Source organism: Rhinopithecus roxellana, chromosome 8 (genome assembly GCF_007565055.1).
Source record: "Rhinopithecus roxellana isolate Shanxi Qingling chromosome 8, ASM756505v1, whole genome shotgun sequence".
In the NCBI taxonomy this organism is placed as follows: Eukaryota; Metazoa; Chordata; class Mammalia; order Primates; family Cercopithecidae; genus Rhinopithecus; species Rhinopithecus roxellana.
In genome coordinates, this window is record NC_044556.1 from 69,719,459 (window position 1) to 69,740,425 (window position 20,967).

The 20,967-nt window shown below is 35.8% G+C and overlaps 1 protein-coding gene across 10 annotated transcripts in view; it reads right to left on the reverse strand.

Moving 5' to 3' along the window:
• RPS6KC1 (ribosomal protein S6 kinase C1) overlaps positions 1-20,967 on the reverse strand; it is a 219,633-nt gene that overhangs the window by 99,367 nt on the left and 99,299 nt on the right. For 9 of the 10 annotated variants that reach the window (XM_030935916.1, XM_030935919.1, XM_030935918.1 and 6 more), the window contains one exon: positions 5,835-5,950. In XM_030935916.1, coding sequence (XP_030791776.1) covers positions 5,835-5,950 — 116 coding nt within the window. Of the gene's footprint in view, positions 1-5,834; positions 5,951-6,564; positions 6,739-20,967 lie in introns of those variants that run through there. The other variant, XM_030935923.1, reaches the window with a different exon arrangement.

Here is a 20,967-nt window from a genome sequence, read left to right on the forward strand (position 1 = left end):
ATAAGACAAATACATGAAAAGTTAAATAACAATAAAACATTATCTTAAAAATATGGGACTACACAAATATGTCATTAGTGTATGAAAAACTGTGGTCTCAGAAAGATGTGGGATTAAAGGTGATTTTAAATGTTATGTGGAAATTAGATTAGGAAAAAGTTATTCTATACTGTATACAACTGGAAAGCATTAGCCTGGTGGGCAAAAGTTGTTCAAATTGGAGAACAGAAGAAAATAAAATTATATACTTAGGGTCAGTTTTCGCAGGCCTTGAATGCCAAGAAGAAAAGTCTTGACTATACAGTCTCCGAAGTCTAGACAACAAGTTTTTCCATGAGAAGTAACCCAATGAAAACAGTGATTTAATAAGGTTACTCTTGGAAAGACGTGAATGGGGAAATTGAAGGGGAAATGACCAAAGGCAAAGTGATCATTAAAGTTCTCTTTCTACTTTAACCATCTATAAAAGTTTGAGATCACAGAAATGAACAAAGAAAGATCATGAAATAAAATCATCAATAAAAAAATTGTATTTCTCATATGTAGTGCTTAAATTGGGTAGAATCCTATAGATCTACTCCTTTCTTCAGATGGCAAAAGGACATACAAATCCACAGAATTTTAAGAGCAGAAACAGACCTTAGAGATCAAGTCCAACTTTTTTTTTTTTAGATGAGAAAACTGAGACGCAGCAAGGTTAGCAAAAGTAGGTAATAGATAACAGAGGATTAAATCTTACTCATGAAATAAAAGAATGTTGTTAGGTGAAACTCAGCCCATTGTGCTATGAAGTGCGATGGGAGAAGCAGGGTATTTCTATGTAATATGATTGAGTTCCTTGATGGAAAAGTAAGATTTTCACTTATATTTATTAGCTATTATAGCAGAAGATGCCCAGAGAGGCAAAGAATAGTTGTATTCATCTATACCTGGTATAGATGGGAAGAGAGACAAGGGAAGAGATAAGAATACATCATGACCCAACAATCTTCAAAAGCAGAGGTGGCAAGTACATATCATTCAACTGGTCAATTCCATGGCAGGAATCTCTGCTAATCCCACAGTCTCACAACTCTTCTCAATACAACGCTCCTGGCAGCCACTACTCATGGATTAGAATTGGCACACCAGTTAAAACCTACTTACTATTGTTGTTCTTGCTCTGTCGCTGAGGCTGGAGTGCAGTGACACGATCTCGGCTCACTGCAACCTCGACCTCCCAGGCTCAAACGATAGCCTTGTGCCTCAGCCTCCTGAGTAGCTGGGGTTACTGGCATGTGCCACCACACCTGGCTAATTTTTTTTTTTTTTTTTTTTTTTTTTTTTTTTTTTTTTGTAGTAGAGATGGGGTTTCACCATGTTGGCCAGGCTAGTCTCGAATGCCTGGCCTCAAGTGATCCACCTGCCTCAGCCTTCCAAAGTGCTGGGATTATAGACCTGTTGTACATTCTTGAAAAGGCTTTGTTTCTGTTTGGGGATTTGTTTTTGAAGTTGCTGTTCAGCCTGCCCACTGTCTTTTTCACTTGATATTATTTCCTGTTCTCAATGAGCTCTCTCTATTCTTCCCAATCTGTTGGTGTAGTACTTCTTAAATTTTAATGTGATTTAATGTGATTTAATGTGATTAAATTAAATTAAACCTGATGATCTTGTTAAAGAGAAGATTCTGATTCAGTAGATCTGATATTCTGCAAGTCCACCAAGCTCTCAGGTAATGCTGATGATGCTGGTTCACCAACCACATTTAAAAGAGGTTTACTTACTCCTCAAATAACCTGAGAGAGAGTAACCATTATTGCAGGAAAATAAGCAATCAAGGGCAAAAGGAAAGTACCACAAAGAGTGTATCAAGAAACCACACTCTGAACTCTAATGTCTAATTATGCCAGAGCTCCTGAATTTGGCTTCATCCCTGAATTTTTGGCTTTGCAAAGACTTTCACGGGCAATCTACTAACCCTAATACCCAGTCTCCTGAGCCGCACTAGGTCACATTTCAAGCCTGACACTGAATTGCAGGCCTATTACTGACTTAAGCAAATGTCTCACTGAGAGCAAATTTAAAATATTTTCTAAGGAATAATGGAATAATATCAATTAATAATACAAGCAAACAAAATGCACAATAGAAAAACACTTTCAGTATTATTATATCAGTTGCATTCAAAATCTACAAATATTCAGGAAAGGTATACATTCTACATATTAATTTTCATTCACACCTTGTAACTAAATAAAAACATATCCACACTTTAAAAACTACACAATATTTTGTTCTAAATTTAGATCATTTATTGTATTTTTCTAAATTTGATCCAGAGTTTCAAATTCCTACAGCTAAAAAAAGCAAAAAAACTATTCTAAATCTTTTCCAGGGAGAGCCTCTTTTAACATTACTTCTTAAATCATTCAGTGTTGCCTAAGATTTATTTTTTAAAAAAAGAAAAAAAAAGAAAGAAAGAAATCTGTCTCCTTCAGTTAAGATTCAACCTTTGCTTCAAAAAAAACCTCATTTCTTTTTTTTCTGAAACCTGCTCCTAAATTTTCTTGGAACCTTCTAGTAATGAAGCAATGAAGAAAAAGAGTAAGAGAGTGCTTTTTTTCCTTTCTGTGCTTTTGCAAAAAGGACATTAACGTGAATGACTGGGAAACTTAGAACTTTTGTATTTACTATATAAGGATCTCTAAAGTTCAGTAAAGCAAACACTTAAAACATCACAGAAAACCTGGGTGGAAGGAGTCATGACAGACTGTACCAAAGGAGAAAACAGTAACTAACAAAAATTTAAAAAGTCAAAAAGGGTTCCTTTATTGTCTTAATCAACCAGGCTAGAAAGAAATGTTTGCACACTGATTCCAGAGAGAAGTAATATCTGCTTTGCACTAAATATGAACTAAAGGGGCCTTAGAAATCATTTATACAAATCTTCTCATCGTGTTGGTTGACATTCAGGCCCAAAGATGGTTAAAGAGGTGGAATAATAAATGCACCAAGCTAATCACAATCCTCTGAAAGACTTTTAAATTATACATAAGAAAATAATCAAGCATGCTCTTGGCCAAAAAGGGCCAGGCTTAACAAAATAACATACAAAAGGAAAATTTAAAAAGCAAATGTTTACCATGAGAGAAAAATACTGTGCCTACTCTCCTCTAGCCTCCTTGCCTAAGAACTGAAAAAATCCTACATGTCAAATCAGATTCAGATGACACCCCTTTTTATCCTTTCTGATAGAATTTCCCATTCTTCTACATGGCTCTTACCAGTGTAACTTTGTTTGCTCAACTATGTACATATATAGGTCCTCAACTATACTACAGGATTTGCAAGAGCAGGCTGTGTCATCATCTTTTGTATAACTCCAAAGTATACCTAGTTTGATTCTATACACAGTCTTAACAGATGCTTAACGAGTTAGTGTATAATCAAATGTAATCACCTTTCCTATATTAGATCTCTTCTGTTTTATTCTCATTAGCAGTTATACTTGAAGAAATTCTGACTGATATACTTCATGGTTCTATTCTTCTAGTCTAAACTACACAGGAGGCTCAACGTACTTATTTACCTAAGAAATTATTGCTTCATAGACATGCCTATAGGAAACTAACAGGAATGCAAAAGTGGGAGGATTACATAAATAAGTATAGGTAGACCATTCAAATTTAATGTTATAAGAATGAATAGAATACTGATAATTTTAAATCCCTAAAACTTTTAGAATATTAGCCAGGCGCGGTGGCTCACGCCTGTAATCCCAAGCACTTTGGGAGGCCAAGGCGGGTAGATCACCTTAGATCAGGAGTTAGAGACCAGGCTAGCCAACATGGCGAAACCCCATCTCTACTAAAAATACAAAAATTAAACAGGTATGGTGGCATGCACCTGTAGTCCCAGCTACTTGGGAGGCTGAGGCAGGAGAATCGCTTGAACCCGGGAGGCAGAGGTTACAGTGAGCCAAGATCACGCCACTGCACTCCAGCCTGGGTGACACAGCGAGACTCCATCTCAAAAAAAAAAAAAAAAAAATTTAAAAAGTAAACAATTTAAAACAATTTTTATAATATTTATAAGACATATTTAGTAAAACAAGTTTGCAGGGAATTATGTTAATGCTTTTATCAATGCCCCCCTCCAAAATGAAATTGAGTATATATACACATTAGTACTACACAGGAGGAAGGTTGCCAATCCCATGGAAAAAGTAATGTTCACATAAATATTCCACTTAAAAAGATAAAATTCAATGGCAAAAAAGTAAAGGAAGTAAACTTAATAATATAATTAAAAGAACCATGATAGAGAATAGGATAGATTAGCAAACAGAATACAGACTAGAAGAGTCACAGTAATTCACAATCTGAAAATGAATCAGCAGAATAATGTCATTTAAAACACAATCATTATGTTAAAGCAACATAAGTATATTGCTTGCAAGCTGAAATACAATCCTTTTGTTCTATAAGACATGGTCAAACACTTAACATCAGAAATTCTCAGAATGTCTTACACTGATCAGTACAGTTTTGATAACTGCTATCTTATCATTTTCAAAAAGTATACAAAGCATAAAAATGTGTGGGAAAAAGTATGTAAGGCGGTATATGAATGGGAAATGAAGAATGAGGCTAAAACTTAAGTTTTTGGCTTATGGGCTGATCTTTGTGCTAGAGAGGCATTTGATTTATGTGTACCTGTGTAATCCACATGAGTGATTTTTTTTTTACTTCATTTAATCCTAGTAACTACCCAGCAAAAAATTACTATATTCTCATTAATCAGATATAGAAACTGACATTCAGAAGTGGGATTAAGCATCTTGTCCAATCTTCTATGACTTCAAGTGGCAGAGCTGGATATGAACAAGGCTGCCTGACTCTTAGATCAATGAAGACAACAAACTATTTGGGAGGCCAAGGCAGGCGGATTATGAAGTCAGGAGATCGAGACCATCCTGGCTAACATGATGAAACCCCGTCTCTACTAAAAATACAAAAAAGTTAGCAAGGCATGGTGGCGACACCTGTAGTCCCAGCTACTCAGGAGGCTGAGGCAGAAGAATGGCGTGAACCTAGGAGGCAGAGCTTGCAGTGAGCCTAGATCGTGCCACTGCACTCCAGCCTGGGGGACAGACTGAGACTCCATCTCAAAAAAAAAAAAAAAGAAAAAAAAAAAAAAAACTAAACCCTTTTTCCCATCTCCAGAAGACACAATTCTTAAATTGCATCAGAAAAACTTAGTGTGATATAAAGAAAAAAATAACAGAAAAGTTTCCTCCAGAAATTTGCCAAATCCAGGTTGATACAGCATAAAAACAATAATAACCTGCAATGCTTCTAACGTTTTCAGCATTCATCTGCCTTAGACAAGTCTAGGGGAAGTCCCAAATAACCTAACTATCCCTGCTAGAATTATGCTTTTATAATTTCAAGTGACCAATAGCATATACTTGTGTAAGTTATGCTTAAAATGAATAGTTTTAACATGAATCAATAAAACTGGAGAACAATTATACAAGAATCACAATCTAACTTTAAAAAGTCCAAATACAAATAGATATCATAACAGTATAAATTACTGTCAATCTACAGATGAGGAAATTAAGGGTACAGTAAGAAACTAATAAAAGACCAAGAAAAGGAGAAAGCAAGTCTCATTTTATTCCACTTTTGGTGGTTTGCTATAATGCTTTTCTTTCTACCAACAACCTTTATGAAAAGTATTAATAAAATTCAAAAAATCAAAATCCTATAACATTCTAATTACAAATAAAGCTGACAGACTAGACAGCAAAAAATCACTGAAGAAAATACACAACAAAATATGAGACATACCTGAGATACATCATCAAGTTGAAGTTTCCCATAAAGACTAGAGATACTTTCGGCCCGCATGAGATACTCAGCTGTTCTTCTCTTCACAGCTTCTCGGCGGGTAGGGCTTGACTCTCCTAAAAAAAAAAAAAAATCTGAATATGTAAAAAATAAACTTTCTTCAGTTCAACCTGAAAATTAACTTCCTTGTACCCAATGTGCTGCTTATTCACGTTTCTAACTGAAAAGAAGAGATATTCAAAATTGGAAAAGACATGAAAGTTATTAATATCAACCAAGTCTAACTATTACCCCCCACTGATTTCATTTATCCAAATTCTAACATTCTCCTATTTAAATATGTATTGATAATTTGACGTATTTTAGTAGGAGTCAAATATATAAGAAATGTCTATCTGTAAAAAGCTCTGAAGACAAAAAGACTAGCTGTAGTCCAGACATTATACAGCTAAGCAACTCAACAAATAGGACCAAATGCAACAGATGTTTTGTGTGTGTGTGTGTGTGTTTACAACCTTGGTTTTTTCTAAAAACCAAATCCTATAAAATAACGTTTCCTAGTTTGCTGAACTGAAGTGAAATGAATTATAAAAAAGAGATAATTTCCCCCAAAAGACTACTAGTAGAACCCTCTTCTTATTTCTGCCTGGAACAGCATCTTCTCCTGCCTCTGGGAAATGACCCTTTCTTCTTCCCATCATACTCTTCCACCCCTTCCCCCATCACTAACCAGGTGGTTTGAATGAAAGCTGCTTTCTTGTTTCAGATGTCAGTCCCTCTAATCACCAAGGTCCATTTAGCCAAGGGTGGGCCCCCCTAGTCACAAGCTGAGCCAATCATAGAATCCTATCCTCCTGGCCACAGTTTGAGAAGGGAGGAATTGGCACAACACAAACTGGACCGTCTTTGTTACTCAAGCTGTAAATAAGAGGAGTACGAACTGCCAACAGCCGGTTTCTGCCAATGCAAAAAAAGGCCAATGTGAAAAAACGAACTTGACTCAGAAAGCAGATATGGGAGACTTAAAAGGAAAATAGAAAGAAATCCCAGTGTTTTCAGGTGAACCTACATTCCTCTAACGTAACTGGCATCCCTGATTTCAGGCAAAGCCACATTCCTGCCCTTCTTTCCCTGAAGTAGTTCAAATTTGGATTTCCGCACATGCAAACCAAAGAATTCTGACTAAATACAGACCTCAACGAAAAGCTGCAACAAAGTTGGGATTGCAATTTTGCTAAGTAACTTTCCTTTCACGCTTTTTACATTACTATTCCACCTCTTCTCTTTTATGAGGAATTCACAAATATAACTGGTCTTGGTGGGGGGAAAAATTCTATTGCTTTTTAACCGTGGAACCATCTACATTTATTTATTAACTCTCCAACTCCTCAACCCACAATTAAAATGTCAGTGTACTTCTACCTCTACCCTTACAATCTGCTTACTTCTAAATGCAAGGTTTTAGAGGGCTTTTCTACTCAGTTGAAAAATGAGTATCTTCTGCTGTGAAAATCACTTAAATAACTATAACATACTTTGAAGATAAATATGCCATATAATAACAGCTATTCACTATTTCTACACAATACTAGTCCTTTGGTTTAGGGTTTACTGTGTCTGCAGTCTGCTATTTCCATTCTCACCAGCTCTTCTCGTTTCAGATTATGCCTTCCAAGCCCTAATTTAAATCCCCATTTAAGATTTTTGATTCACCTTAGGCTCAAATATAATAAAAACTATGGCAATTTACCTTTAAATTCAGTGTGTTTAAGCTTTAATAACGTTTCAAAATTTGCTTTGTGAAAAAAAATCAACTCATCTCACAAAATAATTTGGAATTTGAAAATGCCAAGATATGGAACACCTAGTTAAAGCTAGAGTTAAAGTCATATTTTATAATCAAATTACTATTTTTTAAACTTTTGGTTTTTCTGCCACTTTCTAGGCAGTCTCCATAGCAACAGAGAAACAAGAACCAGAAGCCAGAAGTTGAAATGGACTCCTGCTGAATATGGTGGTTCCACTTCCAAGGAAACTACAATGAAGTGATGGAAATACTGAAAGGCTTTTTAAATGTAGCCTTATACATAGGCCAGGTGCAGTGGCTCATGCCTATAATCCCAGCACTTTGGGAGGCCAAGGCAAGCGGATCCCCTGAGGTCAGGAGTTTGAGACCAGCCTGGCCCACATGGAGAAACCCCGTCTCTACTAAAAACACAAAATTGGCCAGGCACGGTGGCTCATGCCTGTAATCCCAGCACTTTGGGAGGCCGAGGCAGGTGGATCACGAGGTCAAGAGATCGAGACCATCCTGGTCTACTAAAAATACAAAAACTTAGCTGGGCATGGTGGTGGGCAACTGTAGTCCCAGTTACTCGGGAGGTTGAGGCAGGATAATGGCGTGAACCCAGGAGGCGGAGCTTGCAGTGAGCCAAGATCATGCCACTGTACTCCAGCCTGGGCAACAGTGCGAGAGACTCTATCTCAAAAAAACAAAAACAACAACAACAAAAAACATAAAATTAGCCAGGCATGGTGGCGGGTACCTGTAATACCAGCTACTCACTAGGCTGAGGCAGGAGAATCACTTGAACCCAGGAGGCAGAGGTTGCAGTGAACTGAGATCACGTCATTGCACTCCAGCCTGGGTGACAGAGCGAGACTCGGTCTCGGAAAAAAAAAAGTAACCTTATACGTAAATACTATGGTTCCTTCCTTATCAGTCCCTTAAAAGGAGGTCATCATCACTGCTGATCAATAGCAGCATTCAAGAATAAAAACTATCTCTTGAAGATTTCTGCTCCTGGATGTTTATTCAGGTTTGTCAGCATCAGCAACAAAAAAAAAAAGATGACTCTACAGAGTTCCAGGATATTTCTAACTAGTCAAATTACTGACAAATGTGACTTTAAACAGATTTTAATTGACTAAAAAATGTTTACTTAACTCTAACCTGCTTGATTTCTTGTTCTCCATTTTAAAATACGCACACACACAGTCCACAATGATTATCTGTTAATCATTCAGCTAGATCAAGAATTTCTACTGGGCTTACGCATTCAAAAAAGAAAAACTAGGCTGTGGCTCACTCCTATAATCCCAGCACTTTGGGAGGCCAAGGTGAGAGAACTGCTTGATCCCAGGAGTTCAACACAAGCCTGGGCAACACAGCAAGACCCCATGTCTGTCTCTACTGAAAATACAAAAACTAGCCAGGCATGTTTGGTGTGCACCTGTGGTTCCAGCTACTTGGGAGGCTGAGGCGGGAGGATCACTTGAACCCGGGAAATCATGGCTGCAGTAAGCCATGCTCATGTCACTGCATGAACCACTGTACTCCAGCCTGGGGAACAGAGCAAGATTCCATCTTTAAAGAAAAACTGTTCCCATTATTCAATAACCTTTATGTTAAAAAGTTCTGGTGTATCATGAAAGATGTCTTAATGTGGATTGTGACAACCTGTGTTTCTTCACCTTCTCAATTTCTGATCATACAGGGTGATTACAGTGTGTGATCTCTGACAGGGAGTGGCTGAGTAGATGTGAGGAGAAAATCCAAAGTTGTTGATGAAATTTACAGAAACACTCAATTACCCATCCTGTGTTTCTCAGTGCACCATCTCTGACTTCAGTCACTAAGAAAAGTTTTATAGAAGGCATGGTATACAGATAACGGAATCCAGAAATTCTAACTTATCCAAGAAGCCATCACCATTTGGCACCCTTCATTATACTACATTCTATTTATAAGAAATATATTTCTTCTCTTTCATAAGAAAATTAAGTCTCAGGAATGTGAAATGTCTTTCTCAGTTACACAGTTACTTTAAGAGCCTGAACCTAAACCATGTCATACACCATACTTCAGGGTACTTGCCACTATCTTAAGCTACCTTTCAATATAAAGTATCGTAACTGAATTTGAATTTGATTATTCAACCGTTTCTGAATAGAACAAGAAAAATACAGAGCATGGGAGAAGCACAGGTGAGTATGGAAACAAAGATACAGAGAAATAAACGTAAGAATTTGAGAAAGGTGCCTGTCAGGCAACAAAACAAAGTGGAATCAGAATGGAAAGACAAAGACAACAGACAAACATACAGGAGAACTGGAGCTACAAAGAGGTATATGTCATACCATGTAAAAGAGAATAGGCCTTTCTGGAAAAAACTGGTCTCTTGAACATCTTTATTACCCAAATATTTATTTGGAAAACAATGGCCTTTTCTCATTTACCCATTTAAAAAAAAACTCAAGGGGCATTTTTACTCACGGAACTAATACAATTCATTTAGCAACCTAGAATAAAAAATAGTTCTTCCAATTCTACCCCTAGTCACTAAAAAGAATATAACTAACAGCCTCATCATTTGTTTAACAAAAGAAAAGCCATGCTGGAGGAAGAACAAGCCAATTTAAACATCTTGAAAGACAATGTGTCTGTATCTGTGTTTCATGGGAAATTTTAAGGGGTTATTAAGAGTATTTTGACTCCATTTGATTTTGGCCACATGCACAGAACTTAATCCCCACATAAGACTCTACTTAGTCACATTTTATTATATTCTTATCTTTATTTCGCTACACCACAAATACTCTCCCAGTGGGCCCTGTGCTTAGTCGAGCATGCTTGATTTCATTCAGATTTATCACAATAGAAAGAACATCCAAATCAAACCGGGTTTGAGTTTCTGTTTGTTGCTGCTTTTTTGCTTTCTTTTTTCTTTTTATTTTTTTTAACAACTTTAGTCACATAAAAGAAAACTCACACTTGAGATGGCCTTGGTAGTTATAGTTAGTTTTTTTTTAAGTGCTGATTTATTACGTATAATGGTGTTTTGTTCTTTTCAGGTACAGCCTACCATTTCTGCCTTATGCTAAGTGTTCTGACAACAAAAGGCAACCTTGAGAAGAACAGTAATTTATAGTGCTACATGTCTACCACAACTCTGAAGCCATCAGCCTTTCCATGTATAACATGAACCAGTCAGGGAATCTGATTTCCATTTGCATTTAGTCAACCCCCTATTAATGTTTTCTCAAAACCAATTTCATGTGACCCCTAGAAATTCAGAGAGTCACCAAAGAATAGTAAAAGCAAAAGTCATAATATTGATGCCCAAGCAATGCCTCAATTATGATTGTTTTCAATGATGTTTAGCAGTTTTTCTGCTATCAGTAACACTAAATGAAAACACATATTATACATCATTATATCATAGAGTGTTAAATACCTACAGAGACAGTGTTCTTTTAGACTCAACAATTTATTTCTGCTCCCTAACCTATTTTTCCTTGTTATGCAATTTTAAAGAGAGAATCCAAAGACTTATTTACTCCCTTCAAAATAACATTGCTGGCCAAGTAGGGTGACTCACGCCTGTAATCTCAGCTCTTTGAGAGGCTGAGGTAGGAAGATGGCTTGAGCCCAGGAGTTTGAGATCAGCTGGGGCAACATAGTGGGACCCCACCTCTACAAAAAAAATTTTTTTAATTCGCCAGGCCTGGTGGTACACACCTGTAGTCCCAGCTACTGGGGAGGCTGAGATGGGAAGATTGCTTGAGCTCAGGGGTTCCAGGCTGCAATGAGCTGTGATGGCACCACTGTACTCAAGCCTGGGCAACAGATAGAGATATTGGCCAGGCAATAAAAATGGCCAGTCTCTTAGTGATGAGAAACTCTTGTCCAAATAATAATTTGCAGTCCAAACTCTTGTCCAAATAATAATAATAGCAATCCCTTAAGTTTCTCTTGTTCTAAAGTCAAATGGCTTATAAAAAATTTAGAATAAAACATCACAAAGAGCTAATGACAGACATCAAAGGAAAAAGAAAGGGCCAAAACTAAGGAACTAAAATTTTTCCTTATGAGAAGGAATAAAAATATAATCAGAGAAAATTTGGAAATGAAACACCACGTACATTATGAATTTTTAATCTGCCATACTGTTAAATATGGAAAGTCTCCTGACCCCCAAAATAGGATTCTGCTCATTGTTTCACTGGCCATAAGATACATCTTAAGAGAAGTAGCAAATCTACGGAAGAATCTAGAGTCCAATAATTGTTTTCTTGATGCCATGATATTAATTCCCATATTTTTCCTTTGAAATGATGTAAAGTGATCAAGAGAATTACTGATAACAAGCAGTTTATTATTCTCAACCCATGAAGTTTCAGACTCCTTTAATGCATCTCTACCTTAAAAATTAAATTGACTTAGTGTATTAATACATCAGAATTAGAACAGACCCCATTCCATCTTTCTTCAAATGGCTGTTAACACGAACAGATATATCTCCATATTTAAACAATTCAAAGAATGAGGGCAGGTAAAGTGGCCCACACCTGTAATCCCAGCACTTTGGGAGGCCAAAGCAGGTGGATCATTTGAGGTCAGGAGTTCAAGACCAGCCTGGCCAACATGGTGAAACCCCACCTCTATTAAAAATACAAAAATTAGCTGGGCATGGTGGTGCACACCTGTAATCCCAGCTACTCAGGTGGTTAAGGCAGGAGAATCATTTGAACCTGGGAGGCAGAAGCTGCAGTAAGCTGAGATGGTGCCCCTGCACTCCACCCTGGGTGACAGAGTGAGACTTTGTCTCCAAAAACAAAAAGAATGAGTCAAGTAATACTCTCAGACTATATCACATTTGAAAACAATTTCAGAGTAACAGAGAAAATCCTCCCCAACAATTAACTTTCTTTATATAAGCTACCAGAGTGAAAATGTTCTCTACCATTTATTCCTGCCCCTCCTATCCCCTTTAAAAGATGCCTAATAGTTTCTGAGTTATCTACTATGTTCCAGGCACATGGTCATCTCAATGTTTATAGTCGTCTCAGCACTGTCATAGAACATTACATGTAGAAGACCTTCAATAAAATTTTGTTAAACAAATGAACGGATAAGTATATAAATTACTTGCCACCACTATTATTTTTTTTTTATTATACTTTAAGTTATAGGGTACATGTGCACAACATGTGCAGGTCTGTTACATATATATTCATGTGCCATGTTGGTTTTCTGCACCCATTAATTCGTCATTTACATTAGGTATTTCTCCTAATGCTATCCTTCCCCCATGCCACCACCCCACGACAGACTCCAGTGTGTGATGTTCCCCGCCCTGTGTCCAAGTGTTCTCATTGTTCAATTCCCACCTATGAGTAAGAACATGCGGTGTTTGGTTTGCTGTCCTTGTGATTGTTTGCTCAGAATGATGGTTTCCAGCTTCATCCATGTCCCTACAAAGGACATGAACTCATCCTTTTTTATGGCTGCATAGTATTCCATGGTGTATATGACTTGCCACCACTATTATAAGGTCTGATAACAATACCTTCATGCCTACTGATGTATCAATTACCTCTTTCTATAATTTAGTGCCTTTCTCTAACTTAAACAATAGCTATATAAAATGCATGTCAGGGAAAGTATCTTTAATTATGGTCTTCATCATCTGTGTAGCTGAAATGCAAACAAAAGGAATACAGGTGAACATAGTCCAAAAGAAGCATGATTGGACTAAAAAGAGAATCTATATTTTGATTTAATTTTACGAAAAATTGTCACAACACGAGGAAAATATAGCACAGATACTCTAAGTAAGTATAAACCACTGTGTAAACAGAATGATGTCTAAAAAGCTATCTTTTTATTGTTTGACAGTTATAATTTTGAAAGATGTGTCCCTTAATATTTTGTAAAGGTAAAATATCTCTGTATAATGACCTGGCTATTTTTCAGATGAAACCCATTTTGAGAACACTAATGGCAACACAGTATGCTTCTGAGAAAAAGCAGATTTACAGTTTTAATACTTCATAAGACAGAAGAAATAAGCTAAACTGTGTAATTTACACATGACAAACTTCAATTATAAAGATATAACAAGCTATAAGTAATATAAAACTGCATAACTCAAGTAATTACAAAATAACGATTAACTCTTTCTCAAGGTGCCTAATACCCTGTCAGTACTAAAATAATAGATTTTCATTTAGAGTTTTTTGTTTCATTTGGTTTACTTTAAAATAATCATAGATAATCACATTTCTTCTGATCAGAATCAAAAATTTTTTGAGTACTCACAGGGAATAAACCAGCCATCTCAAATGCTTTTAAACTGTATTGCTAAAGATATAAAAACGTGGTGATACTGATGACAGAGATCGGCTAATAAAAAACACTTCGAGAATCCTCATCTATCTCTCCGCTTTTGCTATAGAGCAGCTGTGCCTCACAGATTCACATGAATGAAAATATTTAAATGAGAAACCACCCACTTAGTTTATTTTCCATATGACTTTCCTGTAATTATTTTGTAAACTGTTCACACAACAATACATAAAAACATCTGCAAAAACAGGTAATTAATGTGTCAAGCCAAACTAATGCATTTTTTATGGTGTCCATGCTTCATCAACTGTAATTATAACTCTTTTTTAAGCAAATGATGATGTGTTTGTTGCAATGTGCAAGTGGTTATTTTAGATGCTCTGTTTACTGTTCATAGAATCTGAATATAAAACTCCACAGCTACTTTACCCCACATCAGTGCTTTACCTAGCTTTCTACTGAAGCAGGAAAGTGGCTCTCTTTTCCAAGCTATAATTTCCAGTAAACATTTTTGTCATTAAAACATGAAAACTCTCAACATAAAATTTGACACCAAAATAGCCAACAATTCAAGAAGCATATGCCAGGAAACTACTCATCCAGACTTTCTTCCTTCTGTGGTAACCCTGTGGGAAATTCAGCACTTTATGCCAATAGGCTATAGTACACTAAGCCTCCTGAGTATCAACAGAAGTTTAAGGGTTCATTGTTTTTTTTAATGATGTAAAATCCATTCCATCTAGATCCACCAAACATATATCTTGAAATGACAAATGAAAAAGCAAACATACTGTTTTGCATATGAACTTTGTCCTTCTTGAGTTCTCACTACATGAGAGATCATCATAACCATTATTACTACTACTACTATTATATAATAAGTAATAGTGTATACCAATAATCATTCCCAGATGGACATTCCTGGTGGCCCTAGGTAAGTAATCTCTAAAGTTCTATGTTTCCAGAGCAAATTAAATCTAAGATTAAGGAAGAACTACAAACCTACACTAGTTTTCTAGGGTTCCTTCTCTTCCTTAAAAAAGAGGGCAATTTTTCACATATCTGTGACTACTAATTTTAGCACAGAAAAACCTTGGTAATAAACAACTTTCAGGGAACACGACTTTTTGTCTACATATTTTCAAAAAAAGTTAAAAAAAAAATACTGGAAAAGTAGCCCTATGTGTCCAAGTTTATTTAACTCTTTGTTTTGATGCAAATTGTTCTAAATTGAGCTACTCCTTTTGTAAGTAGAATAAACTAAAATTAATTAAACTTTGCTTTCCCTGAATATTAGCTACTGTGATGTTATGGGTATCTGTCTATCCCCACCTTGTTCCCACAAAGATTGGAAAAGTATTACAACAACTTAAATGTTGTTTCCCAGCTGCCAAGCCTGAGTTTTAGGTCAAATGGTTATTTTCGGGAACCTGTAGGTGGGTCTGATCAAAACTGAACAGAGCCCTAGTTTCAAGGGTGCTGGAATAAGAAACACATTGCCAAGACAAGGCAAGAGAACAAGACAGATCTTACCTGTTAAGGCTAGTAATCAAACACAGGGTGAGAGTAGCAAGAAGTCATAATACTGAGTTACCGGGCTTACACATCTACAAATGTATTTAACTAATACCATTTCAAACGGCTGAATTCTATACATTGTCAAACATTAAGTGTACATAAATTAAACATGTTAATCAAAAGCAGAGCTTATTTCTAAGACTGGATTTTAAAAAAACTATACAGGATCTAACTATATCCGGTCTACAGAAGATACACAGTGATTCAAAGACGCAACCAGGTTATAAATAAAAAAATGGAAACATACTGTGCAAAAAGTAGTCATAAGAGAGGACAGCTATACCAATATCTGACAAAATCTATTTTAAGAAAAAAAGTTACCACAGACAATAATAGACATTTTATAATGTTAAAAGGCTATATTAATCAGGAAACTGTAACAACTATAAACATGCATGTATCTACTAACAGATCTCCAAAACAGATGAAGCAAAAAATGACAGAAATAAGGAAATAGACAATTCAACAATACTCATCAGAGATGTCTCAATAATTGCTAGAACAGAGAGACAGAAAATCAGTAATAATGTAGAAAACTTGAACAGTACTATCAACCAACCTAAATTCTGAATCTACAGAATACTCCACACAAAAACGGTAGAGTATGTGTTCCTTATAAGCACACATAGAACATTCTCCAAGACAGACCATGTACTAGGCCACAAAACGAGTCTTAACACATGTAAAATAATTTAAATCATGCAAACTATATTCACTAACTATAACAATTAACTAGAAATCAACAATAAAAAATTGGAAAATTCACATATATTTGAAAACTAAAGAATGCGTATCTAAAAAATACATGAATCAAAGAAGAAACAAAGATAACTGGAAATTATTTCAAGCTGAGTGAAAATGAAAGCAATATATCTAAATGTATGGAATGTGAAAGCAGTGCTTATCCTAAGTAGGAAGTCTGAATGATAAACCAGTGAAAAATAGTAACTTTTCAAGACACAGGCAGCACAATAAGATAGAAACAACAAAATGTTTAAAGGCTGGGGGACAAAGTTAAGGTGTAGAGTTTTTATTAGTCTTCCTTTTGCTTGTCTGTTTATACAAGTGTTAGTTGTTATCAAGTTAAAATAATGGGTTTTAAGATATATTTGCAAGCCTCATGGTAACCCCAAACAAAAAAACATATAATGTACATACAAAAAAATAAAAAGCAAGAAACTAAATCCTATCGCCTTCACTAGAGAAAGACAGGAAGGAAAGAAAGAAGAAAGACCACTACACCACCAGAAAAAAAATAACAAAATGGTGTAAGTCCTTACTTATAAATAATAACATTGAATGCAAATGGACTAAACTACAATCAAGACATAAACTGACTGAATGGATGAAAAAATGAGAACCAGGAGTCTGTTGCCTACAAGAAACACACTTCACGTAAAAAGACACAAACAGACTGAAAATAAAGGGAGAGAAAAAGATATTCCACACCAATGGATACTAAAAATATTTTCTGATACATTTGTATCACACAAAATAGATTTCAAAACAAAAACTATAAGAAGAGACAAACAAGGTCACTATATAACGATAAAGGGGTCAATTCAGTGACAGGATATAACAATTTTAAATATATATGCACCTAACCCTGCGGCATCCAAAAACATAAAGCAAATATTATTAGAGCTAACAAGAGAGATAGGCCCCAATATAATAAGGCTGGAGACTTCACCCCGCTTTCTGCATTGGACAGATCTTCCAGACAGAAAAAGCAACAAAGAAACATCAGGCTTAATCTACACTACAGACCAAATGGATCTAATAGATATTTACAGGACATTTCATCCAAGGGCTGCAAAATCCACATTCTTTGCCTCACTACATGGATCATTTCCAAGGACAGACCATATGTTAGGTCACAAAACAAGTTTTAAAACATTCAACAGAAATTGAAATTATTTCAAGGATCTTCTCTGACCACAAGAGAACTGGAAATTAATGACAATACGAATTTTGGAAACTACAGAAATACATGGAAATTAAACAATATGCTCCTGAATGACCAGCAAGTAAATGAAGAAGTTAAGAAAAGAACTGAAAATTTCTTAAAACAAATCATAATGAAAACACAACATCCCAAAACCTATGGGATAAAGCAAAAGCAATACTGAGAGGGAAGTTTAGAACTATAAGTGCCTACATCAAAAAAGAGGAAAAACTTCAAATGAACAATCTAACAACACATCTTATAGAACTAGAAAAGCAAGAGCAAACTAAACCCAAAATGAGTAGAAAAAATAATGAAGATCAGAGTAGCAATGAATGAACTGAAATGAAATAATACAAAAGATGAATGAAACAAAAAGCCGGATTTTTGAAAACGTAAGCAAAATTGACAAACTTTTAGCCAAACTAAGAAAAAAAAGAACATACAAATAAACAAAATCAGAAATGTAAAAGGAGACATTATAACTGTTACTGCAGAAATTCAAAGGATCATTAGTAGCTAATATGTGCAACTATATGTCAATAAATTGGAAAGTCTAGAAGAAATGGACAAATTCCTACTTACATACAACCTACCAAGATTGAACCAGTAAAAAACACAAAACCTGAACAGACCAATAACAGATAATGAGATTGAAGCCACAGTAAAAAGTCTCTCAGTAAAGAAAATCCCAGGACCTGATGGCTTCACTGCTGAATACTATCAAAAATTTAAGGAAGAAATGATACCAGTCCTACTCATACTATTCTGAAAAATAGAGGAGGAGGGAATACTTACAAACTCATTCTATGAGGCCAGTATTACCCTGATATCAAAACCGGACAAAGACACATCAAAAAAAAAAAAAAAAAAGAAAACCATAGGCCAATATTTCTGATAAATATTGATGCAAAAATCCTCAACAAATGCTAACAAACTGAATTCAACAATACATTAGAAAGATCACACATCATGACCAAGGGGATTTATCCCTTGAGATGCAAAGATGGCTCAACATATGCAAATCAATCAATATGATACACCATATCAACAGAATGAAAGATAAAAACCAAATAATTATTTCAACGGATGCTGAAAAAGCATTTGATAAAATTTAATGTCCCTTCATGATAAAACCCCTCAAAAAACTAGGTATACAAGGAACACACCTCAACCTAATAAAAGCCATATATGACAGATCCAAAGATAGTATACTGTATGCAGAAAAATTGAAGCCTTTCCTCTTAGATCAGGAACACAAGAAGGATGTCCACTTTTACCACTGTTATTCAACATAGTACTAGAAGTCTTAGCTAGAGCAATCACACAAGAGAAAGATACAAAGGGCATCTAAACTGGAAAGGAAGAAGTCAAATTATCCTTGTTTGCAGACGATATGACCGTGTATTTGCAAAAACTTAAAGATTCCACAAGAAAATTATTAGAACTGATAACAAATTCAGTAAAGTTGCAGGATACAAAATCATTGTACAAAAATCAGCATTTCTACATGCCAACAGTGAACAATATGAGAAAGAAATTTAAAAAGTAATCCCATTTACAACAGTCACAAATAAAATTCAATATCTAAGAATTAACTTAACCAAAAAAGTGAAAGAGCTCTACAATGAAAACTATAAAACACTGATGAAAAAAAACTGGAGAGGAAATCAAAATATGGAAAAATATTCCATGTGCATGGATTGGTAGAATCAATATTGTTAAAATGTCCATATGACCCACAGCAATCTACAGATCCCATGGAATCCCGATCAAAATACCAAAGACATTCTTCACAGAAATAGAAAAAAACAACCCTAAAATCTATATGGAACCACAAAAGATCCAGAATAGCCAAGGTGATCCTAAGCAAAAAGAAAAAAACTGGAGGAATCACATAACCTGACTTCAAATTATGCTACAGAGCCATTGTAACCAAAACAGCAAGGTACTGGCATCAAAACAGACACATAGATCAGTGGAACAGAATAGAGAACTCAGAAACAAATCCACACACCTACAGTGAACTCATTTTCAACAAAGGTGCCAAGAACGTACACTGGGGAAAAGACAGTTTCTTCAATAAATGGTACTGGGAAAACTGAATACCCATATGCAGAAGAATGAAATTACACCCCTATCTCTTGCCATACACAAAAATCAAATCAAAATGGATTAAAGACTCAAACTCTAAGAACTCAAACTATAAAACCACTACAACAAAACATTGGGGAAAATCTCCAGGATACTCGTTTGGGCAAAGATTTCTTGAGTTATACCCCACAAGCACAAGCAACCAAAGCAAAAATGGACAAATTGGATCACATCAAGTTAAAAAGCTTCCGCACAGCAAATGACACAATCAAAAAAGTGAAGAGACAGCCCATAGAATGGGAGGAAATATTTACAAACTACCTATCTCACAAGGGATTAATAACCAGAATATGTAAGATGCTCAAACAACTCTATAGGGAAAAAAATTTAATAATCTGATCAAAAAATGGGCATAAGATATGAACAGACATTTTTCAAAAGACATACACATGGCAAACAGACTTAAGGTGCTCAACATCACTGACCATCAGAAAAATGCAAATCAAAACTACAATGAGATATTATCCCTGCCCAGTTAAAATGGCTTATATCCAAAAGATAGGCAATAACAAATACTGGTGAGAATGTGAAGAAAAGGGAACCCTGGTACACTGTTGGTGGGAATGTAAATTAGTACAAGCACTATGCTGTACATAGTTCAACAGTTTGGAGGTTCTTCAAACAAAAAAAAAAAATTGCAATCCCACAGCTTGGCATGGTAGCTCATACCTGTAATCCTAGCACTTTGGGAGGCAGAGGCGGGCAGATCACGAGGTCAGGAGATCAAGACCATCCTGGCTGACAAGGAGAAACCCCATCTCTACTAAAAATACAAAAAATTACCCGGGCATGGTGGCGGGTGCCTGTAATCAATCCCAGCTACTCAGGAGGATGAGCAGGAGAATTGCTTGAACCCAGGAGGTGGAGGTTGCAGCAAGCCAAGATCACGCCACTGCACTCCAGCCTGGGCGACAAAGCAACACTCTGTCTCAAAAAAAAAAACAAAAACAAAAACAAAAAAACAAAATGCAATCCCACTGCTAGGTATATAATCCAAAGAAAGGAAATCAGTATATCAAAAAGATATCTGCACTCCCATGTTTACTGCAGCACTATTTACAATAGCCAAGATTTGGAAGCAATCTATGTGTCCTACGTGTCCACTGACAGATGAACAGATACAGAAAAAATGGTACATATACACAAAAAGGTACTATTGAGTCACGAAAAAGAATGAGATCCTGTCATTTGCAACACCATGGATGCAACTGAAAATCATTGTGTTAAGTGAAATAATCCAGGCACAGAAAGACAAACATTGCATGTCCTTACTTATTTGTGGGATCTAAATATTAAAAAAAAAAAAAAAATTGAATTCATGAGCA